At 41.2% G+C, this 26,472-nt stretch overlaps 1 protein-coding gene across 2 annotated transcripts in view; it reads right to left on the bottom strand.

Annotated features, from left to right (window-relative positions):
* PHAF1 (phagophore assembly factor 1) overlaps positions 1-26,472 on the bottom strand; it is a 61,448-nt gene that overhangs the window by 6,415 nt on the left and 28,561 nt on the right. For both annotated transcript variants that reach the window (XM_087971690.1, XM_087971689.1), the window contains exons 4-13: positions 25,642-25,725; positions 22,851-22,894; positions 21,057-21,136; positions 14,723-14,817; positions 13,253-13,350; positions 10,987-11,099; positions 9,418-9,551; positions 7,484-7,567; positions 4,304-4,386; positions 2,174-2,217 (exon numbers count right to left, since the gene is read on the bottom strand). In XM_087971690.1, coding sequence (XP_087827816.1) covers positions 2,174-2,217; positions 4,304-4,386; positions 7,484-7,567; positions 9,418-9,551; positions 10,987-11,099; positions 13,253-13,350; positions 14,723-14,817; positions 21,057-21,136; positions 22,851-22,894; positions 25,642-25,725 — 859 coding nt within the window. The remainder of the gene's footprint in view (positions 1-2,173; positions 2,218-4,303; positions 4,387-7,483; positions 7,568-9,417; positions 9,552-10,986; positions 11,100-13,252; positions 13,351-14,722; positions 14,818-21,056; positions 21,137-22,850; positions 22,895-25,641; positions 25,726-26,472) is intronic.

The following is a 26,472-nucleotide window of genomic DNA, read 5'->3' as shown; positions in this document are numbered from 1 at the left end:
ATGTCAATGGCACATTCCTCCTATCGAATGCTTAATAAAACATCAATAAGGTAGGTTTGGCCTAGAGCAGAAAAGGAAAGTCTAAGAAGATTTTCAGTCATTCAGGTCATGGTTGTCCCAAAAGTGTTTCTTCTCTCCCTTTCCCTATACTGCCAGCTAAGAGATCTAAATAAGAAATTGGAAAAAAAAAAAACCACTTTGACATCAATAAGCATTTAAGCTGAAAATAAAATGTCAAAGGGATAATAAAGATTTCTGGATACTTAAAAGCTTTTAAAAGCAGGAAAGGAGAGAAAAAGAATAAAAGGGCAGCATCTGGAAAAAAGGGAGGAGACTGGAATTAAAAGGAATTTACAGTAAAACCTCAACAAGACTTCTGAAAGATACATTTTAACTGAAACTTGGCTACAAAATAGTAGAACCCCAGGAAGAGAAAGTGGGAAAAAAGAAGCATGAAGAAACAGCTTGGGAGTATTTGGATTATTTGTTGATCTCTGGAGTTTTGGTTATTGCATTTGAATGACTAAAATCAATCGGGTGGTTGTTTAAAAGTGTTTAAAATGGCACTATTTTTAGATGAACTGAAAATGGAACTTAAAAAGTACAAAAAAGATGCACAAGAAGGGAGAGGTTCTTTTGGCTTCGAATTTCAATTCTTAGAAATGGAGATCTGGAACTATGTGAAACAACAAGAAATGCCTGCAGAACAAGAAGACTGGGACAAAGAAGAAGCCATCTTTAATGAGCAAGTAATTTTATGTGGGGGAAAAAAAGGAAAGGGGGGGAAAGAGAATGAAAAGTTTAAGATTTGAAAAAACAACCAAGAAAAGGAATAACAACTTGAAAAATAAGTATAATATTAGAAAGCAACAGAAGAGGGGAATACAGAAGAGAGAATTAGAATTAGAGAGACAAGGGGGTAAAAAGGGGAGGGAGAAGAAGAGAGAGAAGAAGGAAAGGAAAATAAGTTATAAAGGACAGAAACAAGATATGGAGAAACAGGGCCTATTTAGAGATAATGGGTGAAAATTTAATTGAAAAAGGGATTCTGCAAAGGTACATAAGATAGTATTGTTATATTAGAAATAATTTTAGAAAATATGAAACAATGTATGATTAAAATGATGGATAAAATAGTTATTGTAATCTAGTGAAATGTTTGTTAATAAATAAATGAAATAAAATGAATGAGAGAATTGAATTAGGAAAGGATGGGAACATTTCAATTATTTAATGCTTTATAAAATATAAGGGTAGAGAAATAGGGGGGAAAAATTAATTTCGGAAAACTTATAAGTGTTCCCAAGGAAGTATGATATTTAATTGAAAAGAAATGTTAACGATGTTAAGACTTTAATTAATATTAATGATAGAACTGAATTAGAATGGAATGAGTGTTTTAATTACATATATTTATAATCACTTTTTAAGAATATAGTGTGCATTTTAAGAATGTACCAAGCAGAATTCGATTGGAAGTTATGTATTATATTGAATGTTATAACCTCAAGGTATATATTGAAGCTTAAATAAGAGTTGAATGGATAAAATTAAGATATAAAGATGTCATACTCCAATTAGTAACTACAGGAGAAAATTTGTTTAATGAGAAAAGAAAATATGAAATTGAAACAGGACAGACAAAAGTATAAATATAATGATTTGAATTGAGATAATTAAAATAAAATTGAGAAAATTAAGAGAGAAGAAAAACTATGTAGAAAATGTAAAACAGTAATAAGATATGGAATAGAACATAAAAGTGAGCATGAAATTGAGTTTGTGTCTGTATGAAGAAGTGTAACCCGGGACCATGCTATTTTCAAAAAAAGATGTTTTTATTTGTATTTTTTTGTGAAAACCCAAATAAAATTTTCAAAAAAAAAAAAAAAAATTCTCATACACCAAGGGTATATATTAGGGTGTCAGCACTAGTTTTCTAATATTTCTGTTGTTTCCTTAATCTTTTCTAAATTCACCTATGTTGTTGGCCATATTGAGCCTAAAAGTCTCGGCTTCACATGCCGTAACTTTGGGCTTACCCTCAACTTTGATTAAAACCTTTTTTCAAACACATCAAAAAAAGATCCTTGAATCATAGGCACCCATAATTCATTCATGGTAGATGTTTCCATTCACCTGTATCTTTTGCCAAATATTCTTTCTTTCTTACCTCGTTTAATAACGAGTGGGATCTTGAATTCACAACGGTGATAACTGCAAGAGTGGAATCAGCAGTTAGGAGAAAGTACAATCATAAACAAGAATTTAATTTAAAAAAATAATACTTGACTCTAAATCAGGGGTGTCCAACCGTGGCAAATCCCAGAATCCCCCGGACAGCTATCGGGCTACACCTGGGTGTCCAACCTTGGCAACTTTAAGACCTATGGACCAACTCCCAGATTTCCCCAGCCAGCATGGGCTGGCGAGGGAATTCTGGGAGTTGAAGTCCACAGGCCATTAAAGTTGCTGAGGCTGGACACTCCTGCTGTAAATGAATCATGTTTAAGTCGAACTGTTCTGAATTCATAGCACCTTGTTTTGAATTCAAAATGTGGTTTCTAAGCTCCTTCCAAAATGATCAAAACAGCCCATTTCAACACTCAGAATGGCTGTTTCAGGCTTGAAAAGCCTGTGTGTCTGTGTGTGTGTTATGACACTTGAAATATATTACAAATTCAAAAGGATTCAAAGGTGAAATGTTATGCATGTTCTATATTCTGCAGTCTTGCATGGGTAAGAATATTCACTATGAATATCAGCATCCCTTTCACAATCATGCGATTTTCAACATTTCTGGCAAAAATGCCCATTCGGAAAAAAAATGGATTTGCTTAGCGACCACCTGATTTACTGAATGACTGCAGCGACTTGCTTTACGAGTGTCATAAAGAAATGGTGTAAAATCAAACCAAGTTATATGGTGGGCCACTTAAAGACCAGAACAATTTACAGTCAAAATTCCAGGCTCAATTTTGGCCCTTAAGGGAGGACTTGCCTCTATTTCGTGGAATAAGAAGATAAACGCTTTTGACTGTCTTGAGAAAATTTTTGGAAAGGTTAGACTCCTTCCTCCGATGAAGATTTAGAAATGATACACTAGGCCAAGGGTCTTCAAACTTGGCATTCTTCATTTAATGTAACTGACATTCTTATCATAGTCCCATTTTACATATATTCCAGTTAATTTAACAATGATTTTCAAAAAATAGTCAAATATAATTAAAATGAATTATGAGAATTGTAATACAAAGACAAATATCAGTTTCTACAATTAGCTGAAAAGATTAACGTATTAGAAAAGATAAATGTCTTAGAATAAAGAAAAGAATACCATGTGGAATCTAACCTAAAATGTATATGTGATAAGTAGTACTTAGGTGATAACTAAAATGATTATATTATGGTAATTTTTAATATGAGTTAAAGGAGAGTAAACTGAATGATGTATAAGACAAAAGGGTGGTGCACTGAAACCGGTAATTAAGGGGGAAATGTTTGGAATTATCAAAACTAAGATGGAATTTATTGAATAATGAAACAAGAATATGTGATGAAATTGCAAATATGACAGATAAAAGTATAATGAATACAGATTAAGAAATAAGAGTTTTAAGATATATAAAGAAGGTAAGAATATAATTAAAGAAAAACAGAATAAGTTAAGATATGAATTAAAAATGGATAAAATAAGTGTGAAAAACATAAGAATATTTGTGAAAATTTATAGAAAATGGAAAATGTAATAATACGATAAGAAACTGAATATGTAAGATAGATATGTAATTATGGTCATGTTTGTATGGAAATGTAAAAACCTGGAATCACACTGTTCACCAAAAGAGATGTTTGTAAAAGACAACAGTGAAAAACTTTTTGGAAAAAAAGACTTGTGGACTTCAACTCCCAGAGTTCCTGAGCTAACTGGAGGAGGAATTCTGGGAGTTGAAGTCCACAAGTCTTCAAGCTGCTAAGTTTGAAGACCCCTGTATTAGGCATTGTGTGTTTAACCCTGGTGGAAATCCAGCAAAGCACAACATTTCTAGGCTCTGGCATATCCATCCTCTAGCTCAGGCACCCCCATGGTCTATTCAGAGCTGGGCCATGTGAGAGGTGGGCCCGTGTGCGCATGCATGCACATACACATGCATGTGTGCACAGCTCAGCTCGCCCGAGCGGAAGGCCAGTTGCCCTCTCTCCCCCTCCCAGCCTGGCCGCCAAGCTGCGAAGGTTGTTGGGCCACTGCTCTACCCCGTAAACTTTTCAAACTGAAATAGAAAATAGAGCTTTTTTTACTCACATGTTAAAGTTATAATGACCAGGATAATTGGTATGCAAAACAAATTTCTTTACTCTATGAGTATTTGCATCAAAAAGGATGTCCTGTGGGAGAAAATGACAACAACAAGGGAAAACACATGAAACAAGCCATCATAATCAATCGATTCATCATCCTCTTTTAATGACCCCATAATCCCATGCACCTGGGCAACTGAATGGAGCTGAGTATTACTGGCTGGATGCCCTTCCTGTTGCCAATGCGGAGTTTTGTTCAGCAGATATATTCTCATCGTGCCCCAAGAGAGAAATATCTGCCTCTACCTAGGATTGAACTCACAGCCTCCTGATTGTGAGGCGAGAGCTTCACTTCTAGGCCGCCGCACCAGTCATCATGATCAATCAATTGATCTATTTAAATTATTGTAACGCCCTACATGTCATTCAACAAGTACCTGGCTCAACAGTATTAACTGTAGGAGGAATCTAGCTGTCCTAGCAGACAACCCCTTAAATATGAGCTGTACTGCAGCTGCCAAAAAAGCCAATGCAGTCCTAGCCTACGTCAACAGAGGGATAGTTTCAAGATGACGTAAAGTGATAATACTGCTTTATGTTGCATTAGTGAGGCCACCCTTGGAATCCTGCATCCCGTTCTGGTCACCACGATACAAAAAATTATGTTGAGACTCTGGAAAGAGTGAGGAGAAGAGCAACAAAGATGGTTAGGGGACTGGAGGCTAAAGCATACGGTGAATGGCTAAAGGAACTAGGCACGTCTTCTTTAAACTGGAACGAAGGGAAAATTTCTTGACAGTCAGAACAATAAACCAGGGTAATAATGGCTTTCCTGAAGAAGTTGTGGCTGCTCCATCACTGGAGGTTTTTAAGAGGAGAATGGTCAGCCATTTGTGCAGGAGGGCGTTTAAGGTTTCATGCTTTGAGCAGGGTTGGACTAGAACGGTGGGAAAATGTGGGTGGTTGAGAAATGTCCCCCCCAAAGCAATTAATCCAGGCTTTGCGGGAACACAAGGCTGTGCCGTCTACATGGCCCGCCCACCCACCGCCCCCACCCTTCAGCCAAGCGCAAACCTTACCTTGAGTAGAGCCACGTGAGCTGGAAGTGGAAGGTAAGACCAAGGGCAGGGAAGGGAAATTCGCCCCGGGGTGGCTTGCTGACATTGGTGGGAATGTCGGTCCCATATTCCAGAGCTGCAGGAGTCACTGGACTGGCCCTTTGGTCATCCTGGAGCAGCTCCTCCAGTCCATGGCAGGCTGGTGCACCTGGGTGGAGAAGCAGCTGCTCCGGGATGACCAAAGGGCCAGTCCTGGGACTACACAGCTCTGGGAATACGGGACCGACTTTCCCACCAACCTCAGCAAGCCACCGTCAGCCAAAATCCATATTAGTGGTCCGCGGGATTTAAAATGATGAGTTTGGTGGTCCCTGAGGTCCAAAAGGTTGGTAAGCCCTGGATTAGATGACCTCCAAGGTCCCTTCCAAGCCTGTTTATTCTATGGAGATTCTCGGTCCTCCAGGTCCTGGTTGTCCCAAAGGTGCTTTTTTTTTTTTCAAGACGCAACTGGGCTTGCTTGTTTTTCCTTGAAGACGTTTTGCTTCTCATCCAAGAAGCTTCTTCAGCTCTGACTAGATTGATGGGCAATGGGAGGATCCATATTCCTTGCAGACAGCTGGTCACTTGCATCCTTTTGGAGGGTCGTCGAGACCACTTGGAGGTTTATCTGTGTCCTCAGGGTCATCTGAGGAGTGCGAATGGTTCCTGTAGTCTGCAATTTTTTTCCTTTGGAAATCCACTCCTACTTCCACGCCATTCCAAGGGTGTTCATCCCAAATTGTATAGCTAAGAGTCTGTAGAGATTCTCAGCCCTCCAGGTCATGGTTGTCATCCAAGAAGGACAGAGCTGAAAAACGTCTTGGATGACAAAGCAAAACGTCTTCAAAGAAAAACAAGCACCTTTGGGACTGTTTATTCTACGATATTCTATGCATGACTCAAAGGTGCTTTCCCCCCCCATCTCCATCCAGTCAGAGCTGAAGAAGCTTCTTGGATGAGAAGCGAAATGTCTTCAAAGAAAAAAAAAAACACAGAAAGTCCAGTTGCCTCTTGAAAAAAAAAAAATTAGTACCTTTGGGATAACCATGATTGAGAATCTGTGTAGACATTCTACATGTGAGCAACTTGAAAAAATGAATTAATTCAAAAATGAGCAGCCAAACCATCTGCTACTTTTTTCAACAGCTGGCCTACAATTTGACATCATATCACGTGTGGCACCTCCATACCTGTCATGCCTCTGTTGGAATCTGATTCCGAGGGAGAGGTGGAACAGCTGACAGGAAGTGGGAGTGTGGCTCTGGTGGCTGTGGAGGAAACTGGGGAAGGGCACAGTCTGGCTGGGCATTCAGAGGAAGACCTAGGGCCACCCCCTCTTCATCCTAGGGCATGCAGGGAGGAACAGAGAAGGGAGCAATGTGGGTTACGGGGGAGGAAAGGGCCCTGATTCCCTTCATTAGCTGCAGCTGGGAAAACAGGATAAAGAGGGTGTTTGCGCATTGCTCCGTGCTGGAAGCAAAGCATGAATTATTTTGGTTTGTATTATTTGAGTTCTGGCGTCCTCCCAACAACAGTATTTGTTTTGTTATCTTTTGAAGTCTGCAATTCCTTATCCTACCCTGTCTCGTTAATTGTTGCAGCATGGTTTATGTTGGTTTTTAGTTATAATTTATATATACTTCGGGTTTGGACGGAATTTCTTCCTTTTACAAACTGTTCTTGGGATTTTTTTCTCCAGCCAATGATAACTGGACATTGGGGCCCAAGTTGGCGGTATTAAAGGGACTTTACCTACTTTTGTGACTTTGTTGTGCCAGGCCCCTTTGGGTCATCACAATACCACTCTTCTTAAGCAAAAACTAAGTTCTTAAGAGGTTTTACTCTCTGATGGAAAATCTGACTTCTCTCATTCATTGATGGAGTTTATGGAGGCCCTCAAGTGCCATCTAGTGGCTTTGCAGAATCCAGGAGCTGCCTTTTTGGCCCTGGGACTTTGACCAGACCAGCTAAGGTAATGCTAGAACTCAGGTGACGTGGCTCGGCCTATTGGGGTGACCCTGGCCACTTGTGTTTATGGTTATACAAACAGGGTTTAATGGCGCGTACTAACCCCATCTTTAACTCACCACTCCAAGCGTGAAGTAGTTGAAGAAGAAGTCGTTGCACTTCGAAGGGACTTGCTTGTGAGGGGAAGGTGAGTGGATTTTCATCTGTTTGCAAAAAAATAAAAAACCCGTCAGATCCGTGTATCTGCCATTCTTCAATGGAAGAAGAAGGAGGAGAGGGTTTGATACAAGTAATCCTTTTTTAATGTAACCTGAATATCTTAATTCTTGTATTGAATCCGTATAACTTGCACATGATATACAACTGGAGTCTGGAGCCCAGAGGCCTGGAAACTTCTGTCACCTCTTGGGAGAGACGGCAAGAGGAGAAGAGGCCATAAAAATTCCAGCTCTGAAAGAAAATTCCTGGGAAGATCTTTTCAACTATGTTCCCAGAAAAAATAAAGGAGGGTGGAATTAAGATTTGCAGAAAACCTTGTGAGGGGACCCCAAAGGGAACCAGAAGTTAGAACTTTTAAAATTATAAGAGAAAGATTACTGTTGATTACTGTAAGCTATTATTAATTCTAATTAGTATTAATAATTAATATGTATTAATATTATGAAGGGAAAGCACGGGTACTATAGGATTATTGCTAGAGAATTGTTGTGACCCGCTGGCAGCTAACGGAGCTGGCAACAGAGTCGGACAGTGAGGAGGTTGGGGTGGAACATGGGCCAGTCCTGGAGTCTGGGGAAGGCTCGGATGAGGGCTCTGTGTCAGAGGCAGAGATAAGGCCAGGGCTATCCGGCAGTTATCAGCTGCCTTCGGAGTCAGAGATCAGTGGGGCAGAAGAACAGCTGGAGCCTGTTCCCGATGTGCACATGCGCAGAGCTGCCAGGAGAAGGGGACAGTTAAAGAACTAGGGAGTAAAGGCGCATGTGGACATTGAATGGCCCCTCCCATAGGGATTAAAAGAGGAGCAAAAGGGGAGGGGGCTTTTGCAGGAAACAATTCGTTCGTTGCAGCAGTGTGAAGATCTGTCTGTGTATCTCAGAGACTCTGTGCTGAGTCCTTCCTTGTCAGCACTGCGTTTGGAAATACTTACTTGGCAGCTCTCCAAGCTAGATAAGGTCTGTGCTCCTAATTACACCCTTGACAGACTGTTTGCCAGGCCTTAGGCTGAAGGTGAATGCAAGAAATTCACCTTCGTTTAATAAAAGGGGTTTTGCCAGGACAAAGAGTCTGCTTAGTGCTTTTTGGGGAAGCCGAGGTCAGAACAAGAATATCATCACTATTATGACGCTGAATATTGTTCAAAGGAATTGCAACCAGACAACGCCCGGTCTATATGGATATTGAATATGTTGCTCTTTCTGTTTTTAATAAAAATATTTTTTTTTTAAAAATGATCTGCATGGATTTTGTTAGGGATAACATTGTTTACCCTAACTGGTTTGGGTAAAAAATAATAAATATGGTATCATGGTTTTGTTAGTTAAAGTGTGTGTAACTTTAACAGCAAGAATGTAATTAAGGGTGTGGTTGTAAAAGCACTATATATGAAGTGAGGCAAATGCAGCTCTCTCTCTCTCTGGCCTACTGATCTCTAATTACTGAATGGATTGATGACTGCGTTCTTGCTGAAAAGGGGAGAGAAGAAGGAGTGTTGATATTTTTCTCAACGGAGAGAAGATAAAGGTTGGACTGATTTATTGTAAGTGTACTGACATTGGCTATTCAACACGGACTTTGCAAATAGAGTATCCCTGACAAGACTTGACTGAAATTGATATATGACTAATGGACCGTTTATTTGACTATGCTATAATTCTTAAATGGAATAAACTATATTCTTGATAGCACAAGCGTATCTGTATTTTTACTGCGTGTTAACTAGAAAACTTATCTCACACATTTACTTGTCTTCCTATCTGACTTCGCTGCACGTTCTGTTTAGTTTGTTTTCCTTAACACCCATTGGGGAATCCAGGCTTAACAGATTTTGCCTCACCTTATCTTCAGATTTGTAGAAAACCTTGTGAGGGGACCCCAAAGTGCTCAGGACATCTTGGCACGAATCACCGAAATACACACAACGCTCGGATACCCGTATTTTGGCATCAGCTAACACACCTGGACTGCAGCCTAGAAAGGAGAAATAGACAGGAAGATATGAGCACTACAGAGTAATTCTGAAGCACCTGCACTGATCCAGGCAGTCTTAGAAAATAGAATTATGTGAACGTGAGTGGTCAGAGAAACAAAATCTTCTTTTGAAAAACTAGAACCCTCATGTAAAAACCATTTGCTGAAAGAAAGAAATGAAATTACGGTTTAAGTACTCGTTCTTTAAATTAGCCCATTTGATGTGTCAGATCCGTTTATCTGCCATTCTTCAATGGAAGAAGAGGGGGGGAAGTTGGTACAAGTAATCCTTTTTGATGTAACCTGAATATCTTATATTGAATCTGTATAACTTGCACATGATATACAACTGGAGGACTGGAGCAAGGTGTCTAGAAACTTGTCACCTCTTGGAGAGATAGCAAGAGGAGAAGGGACCATAAAAATTCCAGCTCTGAAAGATACTCCCTGGGAAACTTTTCTAAGATACCTTCCCATTCCCAGAAAAGAGCGGGGGAGGGAATTAACATGTTGGTTCTTTGTTTGGCTAAATCCACATCAGGACAACGGGAGGGGTTCTAACTCCCTTTATCTATTACTGTATGCCTGGAAGCATCTTAGATTCTGCTTTGATTAGTACCGGGACCACTTCCTTTCAATAAAGAATTCCTTTTGAAGTACCTAGTTTTCAGAAGCTCATTCTTTTCGGTTGAAGGGGAAAAGTTCCAGGGCTTACAGTAATGGTACATTGATTTAAAAATGGTTGCCTAAGATGCACCCCATTGAAAGTTACAAACAGACACAAGAGTTTTAGTAATAGGCAGAGAGTTGTTGTTATTTTTGTCGCAGTCTGATCTAGTATTGGGTGGTTTACTTTTGACCAGGTGAGCGGACTAGAAACGCTGGAAGCAACCAACCTCACCAACTGGCCCACATTAACTTTCCTGTTTTTACTGAGAAAGTCAAGAACAAATATTTTCACCTGGAATTAGACTAACAGAGTTGGAAGGGAGCTGGGAGGTCTTCTAGTCCAACCCCCTGCTCAAGCAGGAGACCCTGTTCCAGACAAATGGCTGTCCAATCTCTTCTTGAAAACCTCCAGTGATGGAGAACTCACTACTTCTGGAAGCAAGCCATCCCATTGATTAACTGTCCTCAATGTCAAGAAAATTTCTCCTTAGTTCTAGGTTGGGTCTCCCTTTGATAAGCTTCCATCTGTCCTGCCTTCAGATGCTTTGGAGAATAAGTCGGCCCCCTCTTCTCTGTGACATCCCCTCAGATATTGGAGACTGCTATCAAGTCACCAATGGTTCTTCTCCTTAGACATACCTAGAACCCTCCATCGTTCATCATACGGTTTAGCCTCTAGGCCCTTAATCATCTTTGTTGCTCTTCTCTGCACTCTTTCTAGGGTCTCAACTAACTTCGGTGACCAGAACTGGACATATTATGATACCTGCAGTGAGTAAGCGCAGTCGTAAACCTGAGGGACCAGCTCCATCTCGGAGAACATCAATGTATTCTGCGTACACATTTCCCAGGAAACAGCTGAGTGGCATCATAGGTGCCCTAAAAGCATAAAACAATGTAAATAATTTAAAATGTGATATACGTTCCTTTACCAATCTTGAAGGTTCCACACCCCAAACTTCCTAACTCAAAACAGACACCGCAATGGAAGAGCAAGTCTAACTGCTGAAGTTGACTGGAGGATGATGGGAACTGTAGTCCAACAGAGAAAAAAGGGAAGCCTCTGCTGAAGAAGGGCTGGATTGATAAATCATGGTTTGAAGCTTGCCAGCCAATAAAAGTTAGATGTATTTCCAGAGGCCTGTTTAAGGAGGGGGGGAAAGGCAGAATTTTGAGAGATGTCCCAAAAATGCTTTTTTCAAGAGGCAACTGGTCTGTCTGGTTTTTCCATGAAGACATTTCGCTTCCCATCCAAGAAGCTTCTTCAGCTCTGACTGGATGGTGGAGAACAGAAGAATGGTAATCCAGTCAGAGCTGAAGAAGCTTCTTGGATGAAAAGCGAAACATCTTCAATGAAAAACCAGACAGACCAGTTGCCTCCTGAAAAAAAGCACCTTTGGAACAACCGTGACCTGGATGAGGGAGAATTTCCATAGAAATTTTGAGAGATGGCTTGCACGCCAAGGAAACGATGTGTGAAAGACCCAATTTCTCAGCCGGGAAACTGAAAAGAGTTTCCTGAACTGAACAGAGAGAGAGAAAAAGAGTTTAAGCACAAAAGAGAAGATGAAATACATCTCAGTGAAAGACTAACACAAAATATTCACTCTCAGAACAGGTTAAGTCCGTGACTCAGAGCAACAATTGGGACCAGTATTTATGTTAACTAAGCAAGATGGCGGTGAAGTGAGTTACGCCCAACTGTATGACCTTTTCTGCCATCATGAAGAAAATCACTGCAATTGTTTAAGTGAATCACTCGGTCCATAACTGAGTCCGCCTTGTTTCACTGACGTGTTTTTTTGCCACAAAAAAAGCCAAAAAATGTCCCAAAACACAATCATGTAATTGGAGGGTGCTGCATTTGTCATAAATGACAAATACTACCCAAGACTTCTCAGGAAATAACAACTGAATGAAAAACTGCTGGTGACCTTCTATCTCTGCACTATAGAGAGTATCTTACTGCACCTGTGTATGGTTTTGCCCATTGCACAGGGGCAGATAGGAAAGCACTCCAGAGGGTGAACATCATTGCCCAGAGGATCCTGGGTTGCCCTCTCCCCTCTTTGGAAGAGCTTTAGAGCTCCCGCTGCCTTAAGAAAGTTCAAAACATCCTCAAAGATCCATCTCATCCTGGGCACCTTTTTTTGGAACTATTATCATCTGGCAGATGGTAGAGAATAACAAAAACAAGGACAGATAGGCTGAAAAACAGCTTCTATTCCAGGGCAGTAACTCTGTTGAATTCTACTGTATAGTGCAATATTAATGTAATATCGGGGGTTTTCAATTCAATGTATAGAATGCAAAGGATGTGTGTTTGTGTTTTATTTTTATATTTATAATGTGCACTGAAGATGGCATTTGATTTTGTTGTATGAGGTGCAATGACAATAAAGTAAACTTTTTCTTTTATGTATACTGAGAGCATTTGCACCAAGATAAATTCCTTGTGTGTCCAATCACACTTGGCCAATAAAGAATTCTAATACTATTCTATGCTATGCTATGCTATGCTATGCTATGCTATGCTATGCTATGCTATGCTATGCTAAACTAAACTAAACTAAATGCAGTTACTAAAGGCCCAAAATGCGATGATGCGAATGGTGTGTGTGTGTGTTAGTTGTAAATTTGAGGACAAGTCATCCTAACCTCAAATGGTTATTAAGCAATCAGTTATGAATTGAGGACTACCTGCACAATTATATTATATTCATGAAAAAGCAACATATTATATAGCCACCCTTGCTGGGTAGTCTAAACCATACAATTTATAATCGAGGAAAGGCACAGGGAGAAAAAATGAATACATTCTTCCTATTTTTCAACAAGATAGCCGACATAAAATATTTATATTTTATATGCCCAGATTATTAAATTATCAATCTAGTTGTTTAATTAATCAATTAGCAATCAGATTAATGAATTATTGAGTATAGGGGCCTCCTGCTTGAGCAGGGGGTTGGACTAGATGACCTCTAAGCTCCCTTCCAACTCTGTGACTCCGCAACATCAGAACGACATACTTCGTATCCTGCAGACTGTTTCCACTGTAGATGTACATGCGTTTCACAGTTGCACCGTGTGGGATTTGCAGAGAGGCTAAGCCGTGGGCAAAGTTTGGCTGTGGAAATCGAAATGAAAAATTATTGCGAACACAGTAACTGGCAGGTACACTCCCAAAACAGCACCTTCATCTTCTATATAGTGGTATTTATCTCTCTCTCTCTCTCTCTCTCTCTCTCTCTCTCTCACACACACACACACACACACACACAAAAGTGAAATACCACTTACGCATCATCCAAAAATCTCCACAACTGTAAAGCCTACAAACTTGACATTTGGCACGTATGTTCCTCTTGCCTTCGAGGTGCTCACTAAGAAAGGATTTTTCCAAATGACTATCAGAGCATTAGCATTTCCTATATTATTGTTACTAACATGCTCTGATGCTAAGGAGTTCTACTCCACCCCCCCATCTGAAAAGAAATCTCTTCCAAATGCAAAACACAAGCAGAGGAGAGGAGTTTCAGTTTCAGTTTCAGAGCACCAAGCAGCTTTAGCACAGAACAGCTGAGCTAAGCCACACCCAGGCTCCTTGCTGTCTCCTTGCTCACACAGCAAATACTGTTTCAATTTCCAAACAGCCTTCAACTCTCTCACACACTGACAGGATGCTAGCCAGATGACTACCACTGGATGCTGGTAGGCAGAGGCAGAATTTCCACACACCCCCCTTTATTTTCCTCCCCCCAAAAACTAAGCCCGATCACATAGTTTCGTAGCGAAGCACGGATATAAAGTGCTTAGTGAAAAATTTAATCCCTCTCTTGCAAAACCCAGGATCTGCTTCCCATATTTCAGTCAGTCATAAGGGGATTTGTTTTGAGTTCCGGCAGGAGATCGTAGCCACCGTGCCTCTAAAATCAAGGATTTTATGGCTTAGTGGATTGCGTTAACCTGGGCGATTGTGGTTTATTCAACAAAAGATGGATAAACATGCCATAGCTTGACATGATGGCTACAGTTATAGCTTGGGGATCAAGCCTCCTGAATCAGGGGCATTTGCGGGAATGGTGCACCTGTCCGACTGTGTGTGTGTCTGTGTAGTTCAAGATGATGTCCACCAGCGCAGCTCTTTTTACACATATCCTGAGTTCGCATGGAAAGATCTGCAGTTTCCAATTCAGGCCTCCAAGCTGGTTTTTTTTTTTTCTTCTAACCTTTCTCTGAATTCACCCCTGCTGTGTAGTCTAAACCAGGGGACTTCAACTCCCAGAATTCCTCAGCCAGCGCATGCATGCGCTGGCTGAGGAATTCTGGGAGTTGAAGTCCACAAGTCGTAAAGTTCCCAAGGTTCGAGACCCCCCTGGTTTAAAAAAACCACGCATTTTACAATCAAAGAAAGGGAACACAGAGGAAGAAACGAACACGTTGTTTTCCTTTTGCATCTTTTTTTTTAAAATTTATTTTTTTTAACCTGAATAGCTGACCTCATACTTTGGAGTTTCAGTCCATGAGTCCAACTGAAAGGAAAAAGACAGGCCCCTGAAGTTGAGGTGGAAAAGTTGCTCGGCGGAGTTGTAAACTGAGGGGAAAAACACACATACAGCAGCTTGTTAAAAACAGTAATTCTTGGTTAAAACCCAAACTCGGCATTAACATTCATGCGGCCAAACATTGCCTTCACCCCACGGGGAAACCTCGATTTACGACCGTGGCCGCTCAAAGTTACAACAGATCCCGAAAAACTGACCTACAACCCGGATTTGAAGTTCCAATGTCTGCTATCCCAACCCCAGAGTTACACCATCAACCAGCTTCTTGTAGTGTCCCGTAGTCACACGACCACGACATTTCCATAAACCAACATTTATTTCCCATTTCTGGTAAAGGTCCCATAGCAAACAATGGGTTTGCTGAACGACCGCTGCTAAAAAGGTCATAAAATCAGGCGATCCACTTTATGTCCATCACAGCTTACGGCTGAAATTGTGGGTTCAATTATAGTCGTTCAGGACTAACTGTATAATAATCTAAACCAGCGGTCGCCAACTGGTGGGCTGTGGCCCACTGGTGGGCCGTGAGAAAATTTTGGTGGGCCGCAGAGAAATCTCACCTCCAGAGCAATTAATTCAGGCTGCACAGAAACACAAGGCTGCGCCGCCCACATGGCCCGCGGGAACCCACCCGGCTCACTCACTCCTTACCCAGCAAACTTGCCTGCTAAATTGCTGTTTTTCCTTTTTCCGACCATCAGCTGTTCTGCTGTGCCGGGAGATTTAGATTAGCTAGGAAGCAGGAAATGGTGGGATTTCTTGCTTTCTAGCTAGTCTTTAGGTCTTCGGCTCTGCTTTTAAGCACAGCCGAACCTCCCCTAGGACTGAAGGTTCTATTATTCAGTGCAGACTCACGGCAAGTAAATTTTATGTGACAGACTGAACTAGCCGATGGCAGATAGATAGATCACTGAATGATTCTGTGAGCAACTCAATCTGCCTGCCTGCTTTGCCTGATTTGGGGTAAAAGTTGCTCTTTTTTAATTAAAAAATCAATATTTATATAAATATGTATAGTATTTACATATGAGCCATGCCCAGCCAGTCACATGGCCACCAAGCCACACCCACAAATTAGGCCACACCCACAGAACCGGTTAGTGGTCCCTGGGATTTAAAATTATGAGTTTGGTGGTCTCTGAGGTCCAAAAGGTTGGTGACCCTTGATCTAAACCTTGTCCTTCCAAATCTGTCCCAGGGTTGAGCTCTTCATTATAACACGTCTCCGTTTTTTCCAATCATGTGGTAAACAGTAGGAGTTTTAAGGTATCATAGGAAGATTAAAAATACAGAATAACAGAGTTGGAAGGGACCCTGGAGGTCTTCTAGTCCAACCCCTTGCTCAGGCAGGAAACCCTATACCAGTATAGAAAAATGACTGTCCAATCTCTTCTTAAAAATCTCCAGTGTTGGAGCATCCACAACTTCTGGAGCAAGTTGTTCCGCTGGTTAATACAGAGTGAAAAATGAAGTTTTTTCATGGGATCACAGTCAGTATTTTAAATCGGGTGAAAAATTAGACGTCCCTATTTCTAGATTCTTGGGGCATTGTTTCCTTCTGGTAGCAGCTCAAGCAGGACTTGCAAGTTTCTACAGTTCCAACACAACCTACCTAACCTGTTTGGCTAGATGTTATAATGGGGCTAAATAATGATAAGAAAACAAGGAAGAGGCACAGGGAAGCATGCTGCGGAATATCAAGGGGCAACAAAATTAAGAAACGAGACAGGAGGAATAAAGGGATAAAGACAGTCCTTAATTGAGCCTAAAATTTATGTTGCTAAGCAAAACATTCGTTAAGGGAGTTTTGCCCCATTTTACAACCTTTCTTGCATCCAAATTTTGATCATGTGACCATGAAGATACTGCAATGGTCATAAGTGTGAAAAACAGTCATAAGTCACTTTTTTCATTGCAATTGTAACTTCAACTGGTCACTAAATGAGTGGTTGTAAGTCAAGGATTGTCTGTATGAGTTTCTGATCTGAGCTCAAACATTTCTCTTGACTTCCTGCCTCCTACAAATGCTGAATTCTTGGAAGAAAAACACCATTTGGGTATGTTTTGTTTCATCCTGGCTTTTAAATCCTCTTTTGTTGATCAGCCTGAAACGTTATATCTCGTTAGAAATGAGAATGGCACATATTTAAGAGGATTTTTTTTTGCCTTTTCCGTTTGATATTTACACTGTTCCTCTTGCAAAGAACAGCATACAAATTTAGTAACTGCGTAATTTGGATGGTTCACCTTTTAGTAGAACCTTCGTCTTGTAAGGCAAACAAGCAATTAAGCAATTAAATGTTACTGACAAGAGGAGGGGGAAAACCCTGTAACATATGAACCACCATGCAAATTTCCCTCCAAGCAACTTTGTGCTTTCCTGGTATGAAATTATTTACAGTATTTTGAGGCATATAATAAAAGGCTAAAATAAATGGCTGCAGGTTTTGGGTTTGGCTAGTCTAAAGAAAAGAAGAATTAGGGGTGACGTGATAGCAATATCCCAATATTTGAGGGGCTGCCAGAAAGAAGGAGACAAACTATTCTCCAAAGCTCCAGAAGGCAGGACAAGAAACAATGGTTGGAAACCAGTCAAGGAGAGATGCAACCTGGAATTAAGGAGAAATTTCCTAATAGGGAGGACAATTAACCAGTGGAACAGCTTGCCTCCAGAAGTTGTGGGTGATCCATCCCTGGAGGCTTTTAAGAAGACTTATCTGAAATGGGATAGGTTCTCCTGCTTAAGCAGGGGGCTGGACTAGAAGACCTCTAAAGTCCCTCCCAGCTCTATTCTAATTCTAATATTCTAAACTTGCCGGTTTGTGCTATAACATCACAGAAAGAATAAAATCAGTTTAAAGACCCCATCCTACATCCCAGAAAAAGACAACAAACAACCTTCCAGAAGAAGTATTTCACAGAAACTCTTTTTCAACTGATTAAAAGAGCTGTTTGTCCCCACCAGATTTTACACAAATGCTTTGGATGTTGCTCCTGGTCATCCCATCATGGATCTCTTTTGAAGGTTTTGCACAATCCCGGGAGACAGCACAAGAAAACCAACAAAGCAGACACAAGTATCTGCCATAGTTTCTCTCCTTGGTGCCGCTCAAATGTTTTGAGAGATACATGTACAGGATAGAATACAGAATAATAGAATTGGATGGTCTACGGAGATTCTCATTCATTCAGTTTTCTTCCAAGTTTTGTTGGATTTTTATTTTTGTAAGGATACGTCAATATCAATACATGAACAGTGTGGCCTCTGGGCATAATTCATTTTGATACGAGCAGCAATAACGATAATCATAACAGTTGTTATATTAATCAAACTTATATAATCCTAGTATTACTATACATGGGTTTTTTAGAGTATTTATTCAATATTTCAATGTTCCACTTTACTGGCAATGATATAATAAGCATAGATGATAATACCATCTTTCAACCTCTGATCTTTTCCATCAAATTATTACTTATATTCTGTTATATAAAATTTTTACCGGCTAATATTCCCCCTATTTCTTATTTTTACCTCTATTGTAGCTTCTAACAAGGTCACCATTGCCAATCCTAACATTAATACACATGTTTATATTAAGACATAGTCCTCCATTATTTGGTTGTTGAAAAGTCACAATGCGGCATCCAAGTACCAGTCTTCCTATTATTTGAAAACACTGTCCATCAGAGCTGAAGAAACTTCTTGGATGAGGAAGAGAAATGTCTTCAAGAAAAACCAGAACGCCCAGTTGCTTCTTGAGAAAGCACTTTTGGGACAATAGGATTGGAAGGGACCCTGGAGGCCTTCTAGTCCAACCCCTGTCCAAGTAGGAGATCCTATGCCATTGAGAAACCTGGCTGATATCATGGGATGAATTTATTCCCATTGCTAATCTGTTTGTCATGCCCCTGTCGAAATCTGATTCCAAGGGGGAGGCCGAGCAGCTGACAGGGGGTGGGAGTGTGACTCCGTTGGCTGTGGAAGAAACTGGGGAAAGGCAGGGAGAGGCAGAGCAAGAGAGAGGGAATTCAGAGGAAGACCCAGGCCCACCCCTCTTCATCCTAGGGCATGCTGGGAAGAACAGAGAAGGGAACAACATGAGTTGCATGGCTTACGGGAGGAAAGGGCCCTGATTCCCTTCATTAGCTGCAGCTGGGAACACAGGGAGTTTGCGCACAGCAACTTGTTGAAAGCAAATCGAGTTATCTTTTATTGTCAAGGCTTATCTGGATTCCTGGCGCCTTCCCAACTGTGTGTTTTTTGTTGGCCTTTGAAGTCTGCAAATTGCTTCTCCTGCCCTGTCCAGTTAATTGCTGCAGCGTGATTTGTGTGGATTTTTATTTACAGGTTGTATGTACTTTGTTTTCAGACTGAATTACCTCCACTTAAAGACTGTTCTTAGGAGAGTTTTTTTCTCCAGCCGAAGGTAACTGGACATTAGGGCAAAGTTGATGTATTAAAGGGACTTTTCTTTCTTATGTGACTGTGTTGCCTTTGTGCCACGCCCCTTTGGGTCATCACACTGTTCCACGGATTAGTTGTTCTCACGGTCAGGAAATTTCTCCTGAGTTCTAGTCTGCATCTCTCTTTGACAAGTGATGGAGCACCACACCTTCTGGAGGTGAGTAATTCCAGTGATTAATTATCCTCATAGCCACAAAATTTCTTTGTAGTTCTAGTTCACGGAATTTTCTTCAATTTGATGTCCCTCCCTGACATCTTGGGATTTTCTCAACCGATGTTGGTTGGGCAATTCTGGAGCTCCACCAAAAATTGGAGAAGGTGACACTAAGCCACCATATCTTTCGACTAGCTCTATACCCCTGCTTCACTACGAAACTCTCTGGTCGGGTTTAGTTTTTGAGGAGGAAAATAAGGGAGAGGGGGAGAATTCTGCCTCTGCCTACCAGCATCCAGCGGTATTCATCTGGCTAGCATTCTGTCAGTGTGTGAGAGAGTTGAGGGCTGTTTGGAAATTGAAACTGTTTGCTGTGTGAGCAAGGAGACAGCAAGGAGCCTGGGTGTGGCTTAGCTCAACTGTTCTGTGCTAAAGCTGCTTGGTGCTCTGAAACTGAAACTCCTCTCCTCTGCTGTGTTTTGCATTTGGAAGAGATTTCTTTCCAGGTGGGGAGAGGGAGTAGAACTCCTTAGCATCAGAGCACGTTAATAATAATAATAATTATAATATAGGAAATTCTAATGCTGTGATGGTCATTTGGAAAAATCCTTTCTTAGTGAGCACCTGGAAGGCAAGAGGAACATACGTGCCAAATGTCAAGTTCGTAGGCTTTACGGTTGTGGAGATTTGGTGATGATGCGTGAGTGGTATTTCGCTTTTATATATAAAAGAAGATTTGGTTTAGCAGGAGGCACGAATGCAGACGCTGCAGTTTGTAAACCATTTGTTTCTTCAAAGAATCTGGTCCACCCCAAAGTCACAAAAAAAGACCACTTCTATTGTTAGAAGGAACAGGTAATCTCTTTCTTACCCTTTCCAGTTTTATTGGCCTAAATTCACATGTTACTAAATTGTCATGTGCCTTCTCCAAAGTAATCTCTGTGCTCCTTGATGCATGTTTTTCTCCTGTCCAAAGTCATCCCATGCAGAAACCAAGTGACTCTCCAAATGATCACCTATACAGGTAGTCTTTGACTTATGACCACAATTGAACCCAAAATTTTTGTTGCTAAGCGAGACAATTCCCAAGTGAGTTTTGCCCCATTCTATGACTTTCCTTGCCACAATTGTTAAGTGAATCACTGCAGTTAACACAGTTGTGGTGTGAATCTGGCTTCCTCGTGGGACTTTGCTTGTCAAAAAGTCACCAAAGGGGATCACATTAGTCCAGGATATCAGTCAGCTGCAAGCATCTGAATTTTGATCGTGTCATCATGGAGATACTGCAACAGTCGTAGGTGTGAAAAAAATCATAAGTCACAACCATAGAAGTGTATGCGGGGGGCGGGGGGGGGGGAATCCTGTCACTTTGTTCAGTGCCACTGCATCAATGAACTGTTGTAAGTCAAGGAAACCTACAGTATCAACCTGAATCTGAAATTAAAAGGAAGAACGAATTCCCCTGGACTGGCATTTGTTGGAAATGGTGTAGGATCTCCTGCTTGGGCAGGGGGTTGGACTGGATGACCTGCAAGATCCCTTCCAAGTCCTAATCTAATCTAATCTAATCTAATATGGCGAAAGGGTTCTTCTGGATATGAGCTGCCAAGCAAGATTTGCATCTTTTTTAAATGCCCAAAACTCACCTCCTGGATGGGTGGCTCCAAAAGACTGATCAATTTGTTCAATGGTAGGAGGAATAGCTTGAGAGTTAAAATGAACACCACTAGGGAAAAAAGAAAGATTCATTAAAATCGATCAGTCAAATGGAAAGCTACCCACACGTTCACAAACTGCTTCATTTTTTATTTTCACGGTTTCTTTTGTTGCTGATTTCCACAACCTAAAAAAACTAGAATGTCCCCATTTTTTTTATTTTTTTTTTGCAGCGTGGAAGAAACTTGCAACCAAGACCAACTACCTTGGCTCAAAGATATTTGTGATCTGAGGCTTCAGGTTAAATATCCTATCTCTGCTTCTAACCAAATCTGCTCAGACGTGAAATTCTAGGGCAGAGGTCTTTCGGTAAAAGGTTCAAAAATGTATTTTAATGCACTTTCGCGTCATGTACAAAATGCTTTTGTTGCAACTACTGGCTTTAATGGGGTGAGAAAAACAGAATGCTAGTTCAAGCCAAGTCCATGCTTTCTTACTTTCATCAGATCTTCTGCAATTACAGTTTGAAATTTGTAAAAGAAAAAAGGGTTTAGAAGAGAAAGCCCAAAGAATTAACATGCATTGTTGCTAGTTTCTCATCACAGATTAAAGAACTATTTTTGTCTCCATCATGCCAAATATCTTGCGAGAAATAATACAGGTAGTCCTCAACTTAGGACAAATGAAGCCAAAATTTTGGTTGCTAAGCAAGATGTATGTTAAGTGAGTTCTGCCCCAGTTTATGACATTTTTTATTAGGTGAATCACTGCAGTTGCTGTTCCCTACTTTTTCCCCCATACGTGTAACAATGCATCCCTGACCATATGCCTTTGAAAGTACCCATGTGTTTTACCTCTCCTGTACCACAAAGATGTGTGCCAGCCCATTTGTAAATCATGTCCTTCCAATGTTAATAACCTTTCATAGTATCTCCAATTAGGTAATCCAAATCATCCTCTAGTTCTGGCATCCTGTAACAGTTTAACATTAATTCATGCTTTCTTCCCTTGCCATTGAATTAGACCAAGGCCATTTATTTCCTCCCCAAACCTAGATTCTTTTGCTGCAATGTTTTCCAAACAATCATCTTGGAGAGGTTGTGGCTCACGTGTGTCCCTCCCTCGCACGCTCCCTCACACATGCACAGACGCGCCCCTCCAGCAAGATCGACACAATGAGGTGTGGAGGATGGGATAGCATGTGGCGGAATTTACCTGCTTTATTCCTCCCTCAGAAGATCAACACAATCCTAGCCCAACAATTTGACGGATTAAGATCAGTCGAACAATAAGGGCTGCTCTAAGACACCAGGGAGGGAATTTTGTGACACAGAATTTAACAATGAAGTTGTGGTAACCGGATTAGGTTATACCAGCCAGGATTCCCAATGCCACACGGAGCTGAAGATCCCAATTTGCCCTAAAGGCCGTTTCAAACAGGCCATGTTTCATCCTGAAAATAACCATTGTTCTCCAGCAAACACGTAGTAAGAAACTGTCATTAAATAGACCTTTTTGGTTTGCTGGTTCACCCATCAAGGGTAGGCAAAAAAAAATCAAGGCTAGTCGAGGAATTCTGGGAGTTGAAGTGTGCAAGTCTTAAAGTTGGCCAAGTTTGGAGACTCCGATGTACATAAAAAAGGCAGGAATTTGGTTGCATAATTGCAGCTACCATCCTTTCTCTTCTGACATGCTCCTCCTATAGACAGCCCAGCTGCTACAGAATTGAAAATGTCTTAATAGTCTTTTTTCGTGGCCATTGGAGAGACCATCTAGCTACTTACCAGTACTTTAACTTCACTTTAGTCAAGTCATAAACTTCAATCACCTAAAAAAGAGAAACAAAAATTGTAAAAACGATGATAAATTAATTAATCAATGTCCCCTGGAATTGTAGAGCATATTTGACTTCTGTAAGGATGTTAGTCAAAGATAAACTTAAAAACATACAATTACATGGGAATAAAACAAAGGAGAGAAGGATATTTAGTCTCCAGTTCTATTTTTAGTTTGAATTTGCTTCTTTAACATTAGTCCCCTGAAGAGACCTGGACTTCATCTCCCAGAATTCCCCAGCCAGCATTTATTTATTTTATTTTATTTATTTTGTCAAACACTTACAATACAATAGAAATAAGAATAAACCTAAGTTTAAATACATGAAATAGGAACTAATAATTGGGGACAATAGGACAGGGACAGTAGGCACGATTGTGCGCTTATGCATCCCTTACAGACCTCTTAGGACAGAGGTTAGTTTGAGGGTAAAGGAGTGGGGGTTTGAGCAGGTGAAAACAGAATTAGGTCGTGAGTTCCAGACACTGACCACTCTGTTGCTGAAATCATATTTCCTGCAATCTAGTTTGGAGTGGTTTACGTTCAGTTTATATCTGTTGTGCGCTCTTGTGTTGTTGTGATTAAAGCTGAAATATTCATTAACTGGTAAGACGTTGTAACGTATGATTTTATGTACTATGCTTAAGCTCAATCTTAGCCAGGGTAGTTCAAGGTTGTCTAAGCCTAGAATCTCAAGCCTGGTGGTGTAGGGTATTCAGTTGCGAACAGAGGAGTGTAGTACTCTTCTTGTAAAAGCATGTTTAAGTCCATGCTTCTTAAAGGGGCCAAGGTTGAAAAACAGTTTTAATGCCCGGAGCAATGGATCTGAAAATGTGTGTTACGGAAAGCAGGAAGGATACGAGAAAAAGTAAGAGAGGAGGGTGGGCTAGAATGGCAAAGAAGCAGAGGAGGAGATAAAAAGAAGAAATGAAAGCACAGCCATAGTAAAGGAACACAAACCTTTTTGGGTTACTTTTGGCCTGGATGATTGAATCTTCATTTACATATAACATTAACAGAAGTGTGTCAACTCATAAAACACTCCTATGCCTGTTTTATAGTTGCCGTAAACGGGGAGAGGAAGGAAATCTGGAAGATATTTAATTGGAGAATGTGACATCCAGCCCGTGAAGGTGCTTAATTGGAGAATCTGATTTATGACACACTCAGAGTTGGCTTCATAACAGGTCATGCCAGTATGTCGCCTCTAATAAATCTTTTGAAGTTTTTTGAAGTTTGGCTCGAGAATCATGATTTAATTAGGGCGATCGCTGGAATCCTGACAGAAAGCCAACCCTCGTAACAATGACAAAGTGGTCAACGCAGAAGGCCAAAAGCCAAACATCATCTATCAGTCTCAAAAGCTGCAAAATCAATGTTCAGCTGCTGCTTTGCATATCATGGTCAACCACGGTTTGCTTTTCCCATGAATCAACTATGGTTCGCACAGGATAAACCACATTCTGCCCAAATGCCACTGGAGAGAGTGACTTCACCAATGGCTTACTTCAAAAGCTTCCATAAACCCGGGCATCACTAAGTTGCTTAAGAGAGCTTGGCTGATCTACAAGAAGACATTATCCCCCCCCCCCAGCAAATCCTGCCCCACACCTGTAGGAGCTTCAACAGGGGGAGAAGCATGGCTCCCCTGGTTGAGAAAAAAGGCAAAGCTTCTTAAAAACTCTAAAATACTTTGCCCGCATGGCAATGCAAAAAAGGAGAGGAACAGAGGTTCTTCTAGTAGAGTACGGGGTTGGACTAGAAGACCTCCAAAGGCCCCTGCCAATTCTGTTACTCCATTATGTTCCAATAAAGTAAAGGGAGGCCCACAGGTTCTCCAAGATGCTGCCAAATAGCAAAATTGGATATGACCGATGAGAAAACGATTAAACAAGAATGGCACAATTGGGCCGGAGCAAGGAAGGAGCTGCCCAAGAGATAGTGGGCAGCCTCTGCCAGCCCAAATATGGAAAAGGGAAGCCAAACAGAGGCTCACCCATCACCTTCCTTATACAGGTAGTCCTCGACTTACAACCATAACTGAACCCAAAATTTCCGCTGCTGTGAGACTTAATGTTTGCCCCATTTTACGAGCTTTCTTGCCACAGCTGTTAAGGGAACCACAACTGCTGCAGTTGTTAAGTCACATGGTCATTAAGTGAACCTGGCTCCCCCATTGCCTTTGCTTCTCAGGTCACAAAAGGGAATCATGTGATCCCAGGATGCTGCAACCAACATAGATATAAATCAGTTGCCAAGCACCCGAATCTTGATCGTGTGACCATGGGGGACGCTTCCAGTGTGAAAAAATGGTCATAAGTCACTGTTTTAGTGCGGTTGTAACTTCGAACAGCCACTAAATGAATATTGTAAGTCAAGGACTACAAATTAGGGAGGCTTCTTCTTGTGAAATCCAACCTCCCTGCTGATCCAAAAGCTGTCAGGATATTCTGGGCTAAAACAACACGCTCAAATCTTGTACAGGGATCTAAAATTAAGGCATTAAATCCAGACCAATAAAAGTGTCAGTATCAATATCACTGCAGCAGCAGCAGCCAGACCAGTAAACACACACGATGTAAATACTGGGGAGAAGCAGTAGCCATGGAGACACAGCTGCACGGTTGTGGCTCAGAACATGGTGTCGGTTTTGCGACAACTTGTACTGCCAAACATGCATGGACTCTTTTGGTTAGATGCGCAGAAAGGGAGAACTGTAACTTCTGGGCGTGAGATTACCTTCAGTCTTTGATTGAAAGCATCGAATAGCAGTTTGATTCCGTCCTGAGTCAGGTTAAGGATGAGGTCATGGCTGAGAGGAGACTGGAAAACAAATCAAAGAAATTCATTTTTTGAGTTGCTGGCAGAGAATTCCTGGAGCCGTGTGTGTGATGACCCAAAGGGGCATGGCACAAAGGCAACACAGTCCGATAATCAGTCGGAGTCCCTTTATTAGCTCCAACTTTGCCCCCAATGGCCCGGTTACCTTCTGGCTGGAGAAAAAACTCTCCCAGGAACAGCCTTTGGCTGCAGAGAATCAAGGCCAAAACATGGTCAACAAAAACTGTAACTATAAGTCCAGTCAAGGCAAGATGAGGTCATTAGTCTGGCAGGTCAAGAGAAGGAATTTCAGACGTGAAGGCTAAGCAATAACTCCACACAGTTGGGAAAATGCCAGGAACACAGATAAGCAAAGTCAACACATGAAGAAAACTGTCAGATCGCTGCCAAAGGAAGATGTCATTCCAACGGCGCAAATGTTTACAGCAGCCAGTCCCAAATGGATGCTCTTCTGAGATACAGGTAGTCCGCAACCTTAACTGGGATCACAATTCCCACTGCTAGGCAAGAAGGTTGTTGAGTGAGTTGCGCCCTGTTGTACGACTCCCTTTTTTTTGCCACGGCTGTTACGCGATTCACTACAGTTTGTTAAGTGAATCACACAGTTGTTAAGCGAAACCGGCTTCCCCCATTGACTTTGTGTGTTCGGAAGCCGGCTGGGAGAGTCACAAATGGCGATCACATGGCCCAGGATGTTGCAAACGGTCATAAGCGCCCAACTTTTGTTCA

Source organism: Notechis scutatus, chromosome 9 (assembly GCF_049901735.1).
Source record: "Notechis scutatus isolate UNSWTSFEM ecotype Mainland chromosome 9, rNotScu1.2, whole genome shotgun sequence".
Lineage (NCBI taxonomy): Eukaryota > Metazoa > Chordata > Lepidosauria > Squamata > Elapidae > Notechis > Notechis scutatus.
Note: the sequence above shows the minus strand (reverse complement) of the source record. Positions and strands in the feature narration are given on the sequence as shown.